The 16,815-nt window shown below is 37.8% G+C and overlaps 1 protein-coding gene across 2 annotated transcripts in view; it reads right to left on the reverse strand.

Moving 5' to 3' along the window:
- wry (delta and Notch-like EGF repeat containing weary) overlaps window positions 1-13,761 on the reverse strand; it is a 28,703-nt gene extending 14,942 nt beyond the window's left edge. For both annotated transcript variants that reach the window (XM_086832680.1, XM_020949030.2), the window contains exons 1-2: window positions 13,593-13,761; window positions 2,838-5,040 (exon numbers count right to left, since the gene is read on the reverse strand). In XM_086832680.1, the coding sequence (XP_086688806.1) occupies window positions 2,838-4,889 (2,052 nt within the window). In that variant the 5' untranslated portion in view covers window positions 4,890-5,040; window positions 13,593-13,761. The remainder of the gene's footprint in view (window positions 1-2,837; window positions 5,041-13,592) is intronic.
- Window positions 13,762-16,815: the final 3,054 nt, after the last annotated feature.

Here is a 16,815-nt window from a genome sequence, read left to right on the forward strand (position 1 = left end):
TTTTGCAAATTTTAACGATGAAAAATTTCGAAAATTTTGTTTTCAGCCAGACATGTCTAGATCAACTCGGCTGTTAATTGTTATCAAGAGTATATATTATTTATAGGGTCGAAAATGAATATTTCACTTAGTTTCAAGCTTCTGACTAAAATTTAAATACCCTGCAAAGGCTAAAAATGAATCATCAATTTAGTTATTTTGTAACCCCGATCTTAGAATTAAAATGACGAAATGCTTAACATATATACAACAAAATATAGATATTAAAATAAAGTTCAATGAAATAATAAATTCCTAACTATTAAGCTGTATATTTATTAATCTTTTAGAGTGCTAATTGAGTGCATTTGGAATTAAGCTAAGCTAATATAAGCTCTCGGAGAAAAGCTGAAACCTAAAAAACTTTAACTGGTCTTAAAAGACTTAAAATCCTGCCAAAGTAAAAAAGAGAAAAAAATTAAAACGAAAGAGAGAAAAGCGAAAGAAACAATTCCATCAAAATGAGTCCCAAAACAACAAACAGCCAAATAAACAAATTCAGTTGAGAAATGTTTTCAGTGACCTCCTCCTCTGCACAGAAGAGTAAACAGAAAAAAGCACTGAAGAAATGTTTCCACCTTTTATGCAAAAATTGTTTTCCTTAATTGTTTTCTTTTTTTTCCCGTGCACCAAGACCTGGGCAATGTCCAAAAGGACCTCCAAGTGGCCAAGAGAAGTCGGCATTAATTTTATGCAAGGTACACTTTATGCCAATGCTTAATGTATACTATAATGTTTTTTCTTCCTTTCAGGTGGACCAGAGTTTGCATAATGTTTGCAGTGCTTCGTAATTAAATTCACGGCCGAGCTGCCATTTGGAATTTGCTGACCAAAAGGTAAACAGGAAATCAATTTCGCCCCCATTTTTCTTATTAACAAAAGAAACGAAATCCTTGCGAAAGCATCCTTCAAATGAACATCAAATTTAATGGCATTTCGGTTGGAAGCACAGAGAGAGAGAGAAAGAGAGCTGTTTAAATAGACACAGCCTGGCGAGATGTTAATTAAACATTCGGTCCTCAGTCAGTTAGTCAAAGGTTTTCTACTACGAAACACACTCGCATAACGGCTGGCCGATGAAAAGGGTGAACATTTTCCATCAAATGAATTTAAATATTTGCCAAAGGGCCAGCAGCAGAAGCAGCAGCTGTGATTTGGCCAGGCAAATGGCTTGATTTACATCAATATAAACAGGACATGAAAGGGATATGAGCGAACCTGACTCGGGGTTCGGGGACCCGGACTAGAAATTGCCAGATGAGCTCCGGCTGGGGTCCCTTGTCTAGTTTATTCGTGATTTAACAACAAATGCGATTTAATAAAGAAATGGATAACCCTTTTCTTTGCTCAGGCAAACAGTGCGTTTCAAATTTAAGTAATACTTTGAGATGAATACCTAAAGGGGACTAAATAATACTTTAATTCAAATATATATTTAGGCTTAATTATATTTTTATGCAGATCATTTTGTAGTTAAATATCAACACAAATATAAAATTGTAAGGCACTATATGCGCTTTTAAATATTTAAAAATTTATAAATCATTCCTCAAGTCAATCCATTTATTTAAATTTATCATATCCACCTGACATATTAACCATAAAATTCCGAACCGGACTGTTTTCTAAAGTCACCCGCAGGACTTGTCCTTTTTGCATAAGGACTAGGACTAGAAAACCTTCATCTTTCCGGTCAACTTGTTTTGAGTCCTCAATCCCCATCACATACACACATCCTACATATATATACTGATGCCTCGGAAATGGCCAAATAAAACGACGATCAATAATTTCCCTTTGTTGGCCAACTTATCGGGGGATTAAATTTGCAGGGTTCGTTTTTCACAGAATCCTTTTCCGTGGCCGTTGTCCTTTTCTTGTCTATTCGACTGTCCCTGTCCATGTTAACTCCAAATGCGATTGTTATTTATTTATGTGGCTGCTGCTGCCTGCCATCATTGATTTCTTTCGGTTGCAAAATTGTCTCAGCTCTAAAAGGTTTTCAATTAGCCGAGCAAACAGTTTTAACAAGTTTCTGTTGTTCGAAGGGAAATTGGATATCGAATGTCGGCTGTCGGTTGTCGGTTGACAAAGTTGAAGAATGTTTTTGGGTTGCTTTCCCTTTCCCTTTACCCAATTTCTTGAGCTTGCCCATTTCCCCTCTCTAGCACGCGTAAATGATTTCTATGTGAACTCAATCCCTAATCAATCTTTTTTTTATTCGCTTTTGCTTGGTAGAACTTTAGCAGCTTCATTAGGGATTCCCGTTTTCTTCCTTGGCTTAATCCTTGGGTTCGTCGGAGCCCAAAAACTAAGCTTCCACCATACTAATTAGCCGTCAGCAGGCATATTATGTAAATGTAGTCCGTTAGTCAGTCGACCCCCAGTTTTTCCGAGATCCCGCCTCCATGTTCCTCTACCATTTCCCCATCTCCTAACCGCCAGCTAATTGCTTAACCCGCTTACTCAAATAACACGCATACGCCGTGTGTTCCCCCAACCAGTCCATTCACTAAGCTGTCTTTTCTTCCATTCTTTGCTTCCTGTGTGCTCTTTTGTCTGTCTAATGATAAGAACTTAATAAGGCCTTCATTTGTTTTGATAACAGTGGGCATGGCAAATCCCTAAACGGAATGTACTGAGAATAATACTGTGTAAGTTTGATGGAGACGTAAGTTAGACTTTCAAAATAAAGATAACAGAAAGAAAAGAAGGCTAAGTGAAATGTTTAGCTTAAATTTAAATTAAAATATTTTTATTTTAGGAATTTCAATAATAGTTTCTCCAAGTGCACTCACCACAATGGGCAGCAGCAATTCATGGGTCTCATTGCCGCGCCACAGATGCGAGTCCTGCGGCACCGTGGGGATCTCGCATTCAAGCGAATTGATTTTCTCCTGCAGGCGACTTAAAATGCGCGGTCTGGCAATTGGCTTTGAGGCCGTCTTAGTGGGATTAGCCGCTTGTGGACGCGTCCTTGCGGTGGCCAACAGCATGGGACTGGTCATGGTAGTGGTCGTTGTGGAAGGCACTGCCTTCGATGACAATGTTGATGTTGAAGTCAATGATGGGGATTCACCGGCGGTTGGTTCTTCCTCTACTTTAGCGGCTTTAACTTTGGCCGAGACAACTGCCAGTTTGTCGGACTTGGGCGGTGTCAGGGCCTTGAGCAATAATTTGGCACGCTTAAGCTCTTTCTGATATTTTCCAGTGGTTGCCGTAGTTCCTGTCTGACTGTCAGTTGTCCTTGTTGTTGACTCAACACCGGCTGCTCCTGCTCCTGCTGCTGTTGTTGTTATTATTGTTGGTGATTTTGGTGTTGTTGTGCTGCTGGTTCCAGTTGCTGATGTTGCTGTTGTTGCTGTCGGCGTAAAAGTTTTCCCTTCCGGAGTCACGTTCAAGTTGGCGGCCTGAGTTGTATCCTCCGCTGACTTTATCGGACTGCCGTCAGCCCTAGCATCCTTGGTATCCTTGGTTGCCTTCATTAACTTGCGCTTATTATGCAGCAGCATTTCGTTGTACAGCTCCTTGCTGTTGTAGAACTTTGTGGTGGAAAATTCGGGATGCGAGGCCGGTGGATTTGGGGCATCGACATCGGTTTGGAACTTGGTGTTTGCGAAGTCAATATGTGGCATGGCCATCACATCGCTGGCTCGATGTTGCATGGGGAATTCGAAACTCTTCTTCACCCGCCGATCGATGAAAGTATCTCCCGGTCGTAGTTTAATGGCAACTTTAGGCTTGGCAGTTGTAGTTTCATGCAGCTGGAATTTGCTTTCAATTTCCGTGATCAAATCATCTTGATCGGCCAGCAGTTTACCCGTAAAATCAGCCGTAGTTCCCTGGTTTGAGTTACTCGTCGTGGTCGTTGTGCTGGGCATGTTTTCCTCTACTTTGGCTATATTAATTTTGATTTTCTCCAGTGTCTCAATGCCACCATCGCCACCTTCCTTGTTGATGATCAACTCGACCTCATTGGGCATTAGATTCTGTTTGTATTCTTCAGTATTTTCCGGCTGAGTGAAAACTGTGCGCTGCTTGATCAGCTCTTCATTATCGTTCTGAATAATGGGTTGGAAATCATCAAGTTTAAGGGGATATAAATCCACTATATTCAGTTTGCTTGCTGTGGGCTGTTGTGCCAACATGGCATCATATCGAGCACGCTCCTCCTCATTTAGGTCGGCCAACGTCTCGGCTACTTGATATGAGGCAGCTGCCTGCATTTGAATTTGAAGGGGGGAAATCGTGGGTGCCATTCCATCCACCTCGTCGGCATCATCCTGATCCTCGGCTTCCGGTTGTTCTGTGGTAATGGTCGTTGATGTTGCTGTTGCTGTTGCTGCTGTTGCTGGTGGCGCATCAGTTCTTGCCTCTAGTGGCTTCTCGCTCAATTTAATCCGATGCAGTGCATCCTTGATGCCGCTCAGTTCACCCAAACCAACTAAAGGCATTTTTTGGGCGGTTGTCATTAGCTTGGCTTTTCGTGTTTCCTCATTTTCCGGCAGCATCACCACTCCCGTTGCTGATGTTGTTGCCTGCGTTGTTGTTGTACTGGTTGTGGCCGTCGTGGTAGGCGTGGCCGTTGAGGTTGAACCGCCCACAGTTGAAATTTCGACCGTTTCCCTGGCCAAATTCAACAGCGTACGATTTTCGGCCAGGGGGCGGCTGCTGGTGGCCTCCAAAGAGGCGTGGCCGGAGTCATTTGTTATGGTTTTTCCAGGGAGCGCTGTTGTTGCTGCTGCTCCTGATGGTGTTGGTGTTGCTGATGTTGTTGGTGTTGGTGTTGCCGGCAGAGTTGTTGCAACAACCACCGCAATTACCAATGTAAAAATGCAGATTTTCCACATTTTGTTTGCTTAAAATTTCCCTTCGGGACCCAGCCGATTTGATTTTTCCTCTCTCCAGAAATCCAATGCAGGATTTTTCTTTTTCTATGTTTTTTTTTTTTTGATAAATATCCGCTATTTGGTTGGGCTTTGGCACATGGCGATTATAAATCTGAAAAAGAAAACAGGGAAAAACATTTTACTATTGATTGTTTGTTGATTTTTTATTGTTAAATTCGTTTGGTTCAACAAACATTCTGAAATAACTTTTTACATTCGAATGTGCTGACCACAAAATAGTCAATATTTAACATCAAAAACTACATGGTTTTTGGTAAATGAAACAAGTTAAATCGTAATCCTTTTCCTATGTTTTCAGTGATAACGAAAGAACAATATTTTATATTTAGTTGAAATATTTTAAGCCTTCACCTGGGATTAAATCTTTAAATTGTACGAAATGGTTCTAATAAATGCAGCTTCTCTCCTCTGGCAATACAGCTTTGTGCCTCTGGATATAGGGAAAAAATGTATGCCATATTTTATGTATTAATCCATAGCCTTCTGACTTTCTGTTTGTTTGGCTTTACTGGCAAATATATTTGCATATATTTGTATATATTTATTTAACTGGGTTTCGCTTTGCAGCATTTGTTTGGCGTTTGCAAAATCTGATGGCACAAATAGAATTTATAATTCAAGCGGGTCCAAATAGCTGGAAACATATTAATTAAAATCCATACATTGTTGAGCCCACACACTCATTCATTGTTCGTACAGAAATTCCGCACGCATTTTGGAGTATCCTTCCGACCCCCTCAAACCCGGCTAAAACAATAAACTGGTGAATTCAGTGGAACTGCGAATTGTTAGCCCTCTTGAAAAGAATTTCTCGCTCAATGAGCTTGGCCAAAAGTATGCAACAAATTTGTGCACTCGACACTTTAGACATATTCGCATGGTCGAAATATTTACGAGCTGAAAATGGCATGGCAAATGCAAAAGCGGTAACAAGGACTTCTGCCGGCTAATCGAATCATTTAAATTTCGCATTTTATCCGGGTCAAGCCATTCATAATTCATTTGGCAAATTGAATAAATGACTGAGGGGGACAATAACTTTTACATGCAATTGAATTCGATGGCCCAATAAAAAGAAGAATGAGATTATATAATTGACAAAGCATTTCAAGGGGCAGCACTGTTGTTTTGCCCGAATTCAGTTGGGAGGGAGACCAATTGATTTGCGGCTCACCGCGTCTAACCCACTAATGCCCCGGTTGCCCCATTCCCTGGGCTCTAGGCCAAGTAACTCTCTCTTGGCCACTGATTTTGGCAGCTGACAACTCACAGTTGATTGCTTCCAGTGGACTGGACGGGACACCCATTGAGCCGAGTCGAGTGCTGCTGCCACTGGTATGGGGGATGAGTCTCGGACTGGTCATACATTCATGACTGGCTCTGTACTTCGAGTGTTGCCGCCCTTCGTATGCTTATCTCTGCAGTTTGTCAACCCAACTGAAGACGCAGTGTCGCCCCATGAATTACTCGAGAGCACAGAGAAAATAAGTACTTCATAAGAAGGTTTTTCTCAGAGAAAAGTGTTGAAATTTCTCCAGGCAAAGATGTATAAGTTATAAAGGAACTATTTAATTATTTCAATGAGGTGTATTATTTTAAATATTGTTTGTTTATTTAATATATTGTTCCATATAAATTCGAAACATAAAAATACTTTTACACTATTGAAAACCTTATGTAATTAATTTCCTACTTCTTATTTTCAAATGCTCCTCTCCTAAAGATACATTTACGTTTTCAAAAAACACATTTAAAACAAAACAAAATTGCTATCCTTTCTCTCACTGTACATCCTCATGTGCAGAAGACCATGAATGTTGAAACTAGTTCAACAGTCGTTCGTTGTGGTGCTTTATGTGCGACAGATTTATCAGGAAAAGCCATAATCCTGAAGCAAGCTGAGGCAGTGGCATATCGCAGCGGAGACCATGAGGATTGGTATGGGCGGCTCCTTGAGCTATTTATAGGCGTATTTTCCCAGATTAAACCAGTTTGAGCTCGCTCTGCGAAATGGTTTCAGATGGCCAGTCCGTATGAGATAAGCCATCTTAGATATTCTGTTTGAATATGGCTTTGGCCGTATGGCAACTGAAGTTAAATTGGCCAGAGTAAATGCAGATTTGAAGGAGCTGAGCCAACCATTTCATATGGCTTAATTTAAGGTAATTTTAAATGGATTTAAAGCACTTAATATTAAGATACAAATAATTCATAGAAAGCTAAGTAACTCAAGAAAATGTTTACTTAGAAAATCTATAATAATATATTTTGCCTACGAACTTTTTTCACTTTATTTCTGCATTTAATATTGCATTGAAATTGCACAAAGTACGATGGTAAATCATTAATTTTGCCCCTATGCCGCCCCAAGGACACCACACGCATTTGATCCCATTCCGGTTTCGGTTTCGCTTATTTACAGGCACCGATGCCTGGCCATAAATCAAACACTAGTCGCACACACAGTGCCGTCGAAAAGTTGGCTCCTGCAGTGCATGTGTAATGCCGACTAAGTAGCTGTAAAATATATTGCAATTTGTTGCAGCTGCGCAACCGGCGCCACTTGGGCAAACATGTCCTTGAGCCGCACTCTCTCTCTCTTCTCTCAGCAGGCATTCAATTAATTATTGTAATGACGAAATTAATTAAAACTCATCCAATTTGAAGCTGCGGCTGGGGCCATATTGTAAAGTATATTTATGCTCTGTCTGTCAGGTAGGGGAAAACTTATGTAACGAGCCTTCAAAAACCCCGCTGACAAATGTCAATTCCGCTTTTAAGCCCCCGGTGAGGAGGCGGCGGCGGTTGGAGGTGGAAAATTCAGTGACTGGGGAAAAGTTAAGAGCATCAGGGAATTTGACGGCACAAACAACTTAAGCACATTTCTTTGTTTGACAGCAGGAAAAACAAATCAAAATCCGCTTAGTTCCGGGCTCTTCGGGGTATCCTCTTATACATTTTTTAAAGTCTCCTTAAAGTCAACTCGGTGGTAAGCCTCGATAACTGAACCCAACTTTTCACGTTTCCCTTTCCCGATTTTTCGCCGCTTTTTTCCCCCATCAACTTTTTGCGGTGAAGCTGCAAAAACACACACAGACAGACTCCCAAAAATAAAAACCTGGGAATGAAAAACCATAAGAAGGATAAGTGGGGGGAATTTTCATATTTCCTCTTTGGACCATTGCAAAACGAGAAATGAATTTATGTTCAGCAATTGGCATTTTTTTTTTTTTTTGCTGCCCAACCAGAGCTTCTTTTTATGCCAAAGCTCCTCTTTGAAGGAGAATGCTTCAATTAGAAGTGGATGCTTTGCCTTTCGTTTCATTTAATTAAGTTGTCTCAAAAAGAAAAAACATTTACTTTGAGTATTTGTGAAATTAAGAGAAAGGGGAGAGCTTATCGACAGTTTATTGACTTGCAAAAATGTTTGAGCTTAATAAATAAATATTTAAGGATTTAGGATGATGTACTAAAAGATATAATTGGTTATGGGTTTGCCACAACAATTTAATTACATGACAAAATTTGGTAAACTTTTGAGTCTCTTAAATGTGATTTATTTGATTTAAAATTGAACTAATCAACCTTTAATCAAATTCAATTGGCTCCAACAAGAGTTTAGCATTTAATTAAATAATCTCTTTGACACAACTTCCATAGATTACTCCTCAAAAACGAATATAAATTAAAATAATCGACTAATTTGCACTTCAATAAACATTTTATTTCGCTCTAAAACTAAAACCATTAAAAGGATTAAACCATATTTAAATCATTTTTAGAAATACCAAAACCAATTACTTTAATTATATAAATCACATAGAGAGGACTGATTTTGCAATAACATTATAAAATAGAAAAGCTTATCCGAATCAGCGAAGTCCCCGCCCACCCAAAAATTATATATTCAAATAGAAAAACTCATTTCTGTAATCCGGAATGAGATCAAAATTCAGCCTCCCCTCAGACGGTTTCCTGTCATAAATCATGCTCACAAAGCTAATTCCCAGAATGAAACAAATCTTACTCCAGTTTACGGGAACAGAAAAAAGTAAAAAATAAAAACACTTAAAAATTTTTCAATTTACTGCAGCTTACAATAACAGGCATATGAAAACGGCAAATAAAACGTGGATAGCGAGGGAGAAATAAATAAAAAGCCCAAATAGCGCTGAAATGGAGTAAGCCTGTAAAAGAGCGAAGTAGCAAAAAAAGTAGAAGCAAAAAAGCAAGACAGGAAATAAACAGTGAAATTTGTCGACCAAAGAATACTCTGGACGCAGTTCGTATAAAAAGCATTGCCTACTTTTTTGGGTTCTCAGAGCAGTTCGATATTGCTAAAAATTAATGCATAGGAAAGACTCAATATATCGAAATAAATATTGGAATGGAAATATACAACTATAAAAAATTATATATAATCAGAAATTACCTAGAATATTTTTTTATAACTTAAAAAAAGAACTTAAATGAACATGTATCCTTAGACTTAGTATATTTCGGAAAACTAATGTAAGTTTCCCTAAATCTTCACACATTTCCTGGAAAAAATTATATACCTTCGTAATCCTTAAATGCCGGGTATAAAATGCGAAGGCACAACACATAAATAAACACATTCAATGGCAAATAAAAAATAAATCAAACATTTCACTTGGCGCCGCACAAAATAAATAAACGCAACAACAAAAGCATCAACAAAAAATATTGTAGAAATGCTGCAATAATAAAAGTGAAAATGAAAAACAAATAAAAAATGTGAGTAGGAGCGAGGTGGATGGGGGCGTGGCCCTCTATGTCTGGAAAAACTTTTGCTGCTCCTTCTTGGGCAAACAGTTGCAGCCAAAAGGAGCGGCTGGGAAGGGGGAAAAAAGAAGCGAAAGAGCAAAATGTAAATAGAAATAAAAATGAAGCTTAATTTAAAATGCGACGAAGCATGCCCCACACACACACACACAACATATACATACATACTGGGACCCATAAACAAGCGCTAATATCAAAAAGAGGGGCGGCTTGGGGGGCTTTGGGAGGCGTGGCATTTACACCAGAGATGGGCCGCTGCAGATAAACATAGCGAAAAACATTTTTCGCTCTATGCAAAGCAACTTTTCTCCTTCTATATATATTTTTTTTTGTATATCTTCCCCCCTCTGTATATTTAGAAATGTGTGTGCTTCTTTTTTTTGCTATCCTTTGGTCGCATTTTTGGGGTAACACACACACACACACAAACATACCGGTGGGGGAAAAAAGGCTAAAAGAAGAAGAAAATCTAAAACTCGCAACCGCAAAACCACTTCGCTCCACTCCCCTTGGCTCCTAGACCAACTCCATCCACAAGTTTTTTAGGGCTGCCGGTGACGCTTTTTTGATACCAGCCACAGGCAATCCTTCCCCCACAGCAGAAGCCCCCCTCCCGTTCGACCCCACAGTTCCCTAAACAGGACCTTAAAACAAGGTGTGTCCTCGTGGCACAGTGGTGGCTATAATGTTGGGAAACCTGTTAGCCAGCATGAAGTGTTGCCTCATTTGCTTCAAAGTTGAGTCTGCCAGTGGGTGGCTGTCAGTTTTGCAATTCGTATATTTTTATAAAGTAAATTATGAATATAGTAAATAACTATTCCAGTTGATTTACTATTTTTTTAAATTATATAAAGTGAAAAATTAAGCAAAAAAATTGTATTCAACCTGACACAGACAGATCCGCTGTTGATGCTGATCAATAATATATATATGATTTATAGGGTTAGAAATGATTCCTTCACTTAGTTTTAAGCTTCTGATTAAATCTATAATACACTCCAGCTGAATAAAAATATTATATGCAATTAGAATAATAATTATATATTTTAGATACTACATTTATTAAAAAAACATATTTATAATAGGATCCTTTGAATCCAAATATAATAATTAAACTGAATTCAAATGATTTCAATCGTATTTTCCAGTGAATCTTCTGTACATTTTCGGTAAATTTGAGTCCTAACTAGCCCTGAAGAATCTTGTAAATACTCTTGTAAAAATATTCCAAAACTATTTCATTTCATAAATATTTCTTTTGAAAACTATTTCCTTTTACAAATATTCCTTCCTTTCCCCAAATATTTTTGGCAAACCAAATATATTCTCAGCAAAACGAAGCATCCAAAATGAACTTATTTTTGCATTTACCAAAACTTTAGTTAACTTTTCCACGCACTAGAACAAACACACGCTGGCCACAGTGCTTGGCTTTTGGAAAGTCTGAAGGGGGCGTTCGTAGACGGGGCGGATTCTGGGGAAAATGGGGGAGGTGGTGGCGCCCAAACTCAAAGTGTTCGCCGCTGCGTTGTAAAGAACTCGCATTTATCTTTATTTTTATGCCACAAACACGCCGGCAAAACGCACAGACCTACTTGCTCAAAGGGAGAGCTGCGAACGAGAGGACGCCATTTCAGAGCCTTTAGTGCGAGGCGTACGGAGCTTATGGCGGCTGCCGTCGGTGGAGTTAACTTTGGCACTCGCGTGTACCCCTCCCCTACCCTCCCCCCCCTCCCCCGTCTCGACCTCCCCCTTTTAAGGCCACTGCCACCCACTGCCACCCACTGCCACCCACTGCCACCCACTTTTGTGTAGCCCTGAGGGCAAAGCCAAAGCCAACATTAGCTGGGGCCATGTTGAAGGCGGTGAACGCATACAAATCACAGAGCGAAGAAGGTGCGATAAGTGCACAGAGAAAAAAAAGATACTGAAGTTACAATTAAATTCAAAATTAAATATTCAACAAAAAATATATAGATAACTTTATAGATGAACTATGGGAGCACACCTTCAATCCCTTAAATATACAATGATCTAACAATAAAGATAATATTGTATAAATTTGTCTAGTAATTGAACCTTTAATTGTATTTTTTTTTACGTTATTCTACTTTAAGAATATGTTACAGACATTAAAAATAAAAGAATGTGATAAAAACATGAACAAAATATTATCTCAATAGTTTAAAAGATATTGTAGATATTTATAAAAAATCTAAAATCAAATATTGAAAATCCAATTCAAAAAATACCATTTTAGGCAACAAATTCAATTAAGTTTCAGCAACTATTGGGCTTTCTTTAATTTTAAACTTCAAGTAAAATATTTGCTTTATTTAGATAATATTTTCTTTACTTTTAAAACCCTTTTCGTAAGTGTAAAAAAAGAGGCTTTAGCTGGAGGTCGCAGGTCGTCAGGGGTTGGCGAAATGGGTGGGTGTGGGCTTAATCTCTACAATCTTCTAGTTTTTGCTATGTAAAGTGAAGCGCTTAAGGCCTCTCCTCGTGGGGTGACAACATCAGGCAACCGCATACATACATCCAGTGCCATACCTTCAGTTGGAAAATCGAAGCTCTTGTGCGCGCCACTTGAAGCGCCGGGCTAAGCTAGAAAAACGAGGACCGAGAATGAAAAGCTGGGTGGGGAAAATACACCGAATTGGGGCTGGGGGGAAACCCACAAGAAGCTAAGTAAAGTTCAAGTGCTGAAAGCCAGATGGGGGAAAAATATCTGAGAAAGAGGAGGCCAGGGGCCGGGGTCCGGGGACCTTGCACATGCCGGTAAATATTATTCAATGTAGTTCTTAAAAGCAAAATCACGTACAAACTCCAACCGAACTCCCTCCAAGTTAGTTTTAATTTCAAAATTATTTGTTTGGTTTCACAGTTTTTGCTTCGGCCTTAGTGTCGTCTTGTTTGCACTTTTCCGTTTTTCCCGTTCTTGTGTTTATTTTCTTTTGTTAATTTCACTTTGTCGCTTTTTGTTTGTTTTTCATGAATTTTACTCTGTTTGTACTGCAAGTAATTTTCCTTTTTTTTTTGGAGGCTATAAAATGTTATCTTTTGGGACACAACTCGTTGGATGACCACAGCAGGTTGTTATTTTTGTGTTCTTCTGCTTCTGTAGTTTTAGTTTCTTAAGATATTTACAGTTGGGAAATTGTGAAATCCTTTTTACAGAAAAGGATTCTTTACAAATATTTTTGCAGCAATGTTAGTGGTTTTATTCCAATTAAAATGGAGTAAGCTTATGGTTTCTGTAATTAACTGCATACTATCCTAATCTATTGGGTCTTATTTCGTTTTTAATTGACTCTGTTTATTTTCTGAAATAAAATACATAATATGGGATATTTTATTTATTGCAAAATGCTGAAAAATCTATGAAATAATTCTCAATACTTTTGAACTTATACAAACACTAAATCAATAGCAAATATATAATCAGCCTTGGCAAAAAAAAAAACAACAAAAAAAAAGTATAATTTTAAAGCCTTTAATTACTGTTGATTACTAAATAACACATTTTGGACATTTCATTGAAAAGATAAGAGAATAGAAAAGTCTCTCCTAAAGCCTTTTGCCATTGAAATCCTATTTTCCATAAATATTTCAGTGGTGTTTGTGTATGCCAAAAGGCTGTTTATATTTATGTTTAGACCTTTGAATTTTGTTATATGATTTAATTTAGACACTCATGCACACTTTTATTTATATGGATGTATATTCCGAATAGCGCAAGCACTTGTCCAATTTAATTTAATCCCAGAACCGTCTCAAGTGACCTGGGCCCTTGAGCAGAATCATGATGATTTGTTAAGTCGGCTGTAAACTCACTTTAATTAGTTTGCAAACAATGTAAACACAGTGCGACCGACGCGCTTACACTGAAGTGACCATCAGAAAGTGACACACGTTTCCGAGACGAAATCGCGACCAACCGTAACGCTTCAAAGTTACTCCGCTACTGGTCCAAAGGATGCTGGCCATGTTCAGATAAACGTCCTGGAGCTTTGCTATAAAATCACCGAGGGCAACTTGGATGCTCGTGGAGAGTGTGAGCTCTCGACATGCGCACACAGCATCATCCGAGAGATGCTGTGTTTTGGGTATTATTTTCAAGGGAAGTTTTGTCTCTCTCTGAACAATGAGGTTTTCATCTGGAAATTACCCAAAACATTGGCAGGCAGAACAGCTGGCTGAACAGCTGATGACTTGAGGATGGTTAGGGGAGTCGCAAAGCTTTCATAACTTGTGGAGCGTTTACTCTTTAGACCTTTACTTGCATATATAAATATATATATTTATACATTTTTTCCGGTTTCTGTGTCTGTTTGATGTGGCGGTTACTTGGTGTGTATTCGGGTTTAAGTCCCCCCCATCATCATCATCATCATTATCATTTTGAGCATCGTGTGACGCACTCTTGGAACTGAAATGCTGAAACGCTTTTCATTATGCGCACTAATGTCTATGGCCTTTATGTCTAATGCGTGCATAAGGACTCCACTCTTGAATCCCCCGACTTGGCTCTGTTTGCACTGCGCTTTATACTATATATATTTATATAGTATGTGTATAGGGTGTGAGTTTCATGACGTCGCACACATTATGCGGATTGTGTTTGGTTTATTTGTATTTTTCTTGGCTCTGGATTATTTTTATCATCGCTTGTGCATGTAATTTATTATAATGATTTACACATTAAGTATCATTAAGCCGAGTGCTCGTCGGTTGTGTAAGAGCGAATAAATTGCAACTAATTGTGCACAATGCGGCGTATGCGTGATATGTATATACGTGAAACTTTAATGAGAAATGTGCAAATATTTACACTCACATATATACACCCACTCACACCCATTCGCGGTTATTAATAATCCTGTAAAGGTTGGGGAAGGAGGTAGGGGAAAAATTTACGCAAATTCTCATCGCCGCCTTAATGAGCAACTTTCCCCGAGCGGAGGCGGGAAATGCGGTGCGGAAAATGATTGCGTGAAAATCATCGTGCTAGCACGCAAAACTTTACCTCCAGCTCATCAATTCGAAACTAAGAAGGGAACTTCCCAGGACGTGCATGATATTTATTCCTTGGTTTCGGCATCTCCGAACTCCTTTTCCCTCGGAAGTTCATTAATTCTTTGCCAGAGTTCAGCTCGCAATTATGCACGGCGAACTTTTCGCCGGCAGTTAGACAGACAAACAAACGGATTGACAGTGAGTGAGATATTGATTTAACGCATTGCCAAAATGCGCTGGATGGAGTTTACTGATTTATTTTGGCTGCCTCACTGAGCAGGGAAATCTGGCAAAAAAAACTTTTTTGTCATTATATATTTATATTATAATACCACAATTTAATCGACCAAAGCTTAAAAAATTCCTAACTAAGCCAAAAATGCACTAATTTTAATTCGGAATGCATTCCTATGTTAGTTTTTATCACGTTAATAAAACTGCATACTCAGTTTAACATTAAAAGAGGTTCAATTTTTATCGAATTTTTGGCAATTTTAATGATGTAACCCCTTATAAAATTTCTAAAATTTGGAAAATTCTGAAAAAAATAGATTTCGACCAGACATAGCAGGATCGACTCTCCTCTTAATGCTGATCAAGAATATATATGATTTATAGGGTCGGAAACGACTCCTTCGCAGCGTAACTAGTTTCAGAAATAAATTAGAATACCACTTTTTTGTCAATATTTATTTGTATTATCATACTACAATTTGATCGACCAAAGCTTAAAAAATTCACAATTAAGCCAAAAATGCATTTATTTTAATTCGGAAAGCAGTCCTTTATTATACTTTAGCAGGGTAATAAAACTGCATACTCGAAAATGACTTCCTTGCAGCGTAACTAGTTTCAGAAATAAATTAGGATACCACTTTTTTGTCAATATTTATTTGTATTATCATACCACAATTTGATCGACCAAATCTTAAAAAATTCATAATTAAGACAAAAATGCGTTAATTGTTATTCGGAAAGCTGTCCTTAATTATACTTTAGCAGGGTAATAAAACTGCATACTCGAAAATTCTTCCTTGCAGCGTTACAAGCTTCAGAAACAAATTAGAATACTACTTTTTTGTTATTATTTATTTATACTATCATACCAAAATTTAATCGACCAAAGCTTAAAAAATTCATAATTAAGACAAAAATGCGTTAATTGTTATTCGGAAAGCAGTCCTTAATTATACTTTAGCAGGGTAATAAAACTGCATACTCGAAAATGACTTCCTTGCAGCGTTACAAGCTTCAGAAACAAATTAGAATACTACTTTTTTGTTATTATTTATTTATACTATCATACCACAATTTAATCGAGCAAAGCTTAAAAAATTCATAACTAAGCCAAAAATGCACTAATTTTAATTCGGAATGCATTCCTATGTTAGTTTTTATCACGTTAATAAATCTGCATACTCAGTTTAACATTTAAAGAGGTTCAATTTTTATCGAATTTTTGGCAATTTTAATGATGTATAAAATTATAAAATTATAAAATTTCTAAAATTTGGAAAATTCTGAAAAAAATAGATTTCGACCAGACATAGCAGGATCGACTCTCCTCTTAATGCTGATCAAGAATATATATGATTTATAGGGTCGGAAACGACTCCTTCGCAGCGTAACCAGTTTCAGAAATAAATTAGAATACCACTTTTTTGTCAATATTTATTTGTATTATCATACAACAATTTGATCGACCAAAGCTTAAAAAATTCATAACTAAGCCAAAAATGCGTTAATTTTAATTCGTATAGCTGTACTGTATTATATTTTAGCGGGGTAATAAAACTGCATACCCGAAAATGACTTCCTTGCAGCGTAACAAGCTTCAGAAACAAATTAGAATACTACTTTTTTGCTATTATTTATTTATACTATCATACCAAAATTTAATTGACCAAAGCTTAAAAAATTCATAATTAAGCCAAAAATGCATTAATTTTTATTCGAAAAGCAGTCCCATATTTTATTTTAGCAGGGTAATTAAACTGCATACTCGGAAATGACTTCTATGCAGCGTAACTAGTTTCAGAAA

The sequence above is a fragment of the Drosophila serrata genome, unplaced genomic scaffold (assembly GCF_035046125.1).
Source record: "Drosophila serrata isolate PLE 108 unplaced genomic scaffold, ASM3504612v1 contig_249, whole genome shotgun sequence".
Classification (NCBI taxonomy): Eukaryota; Metazoa; Arthropoda; class Insecta; order Diptera; family Drosophilidae; genus Drosophila; species Drosophila serrata.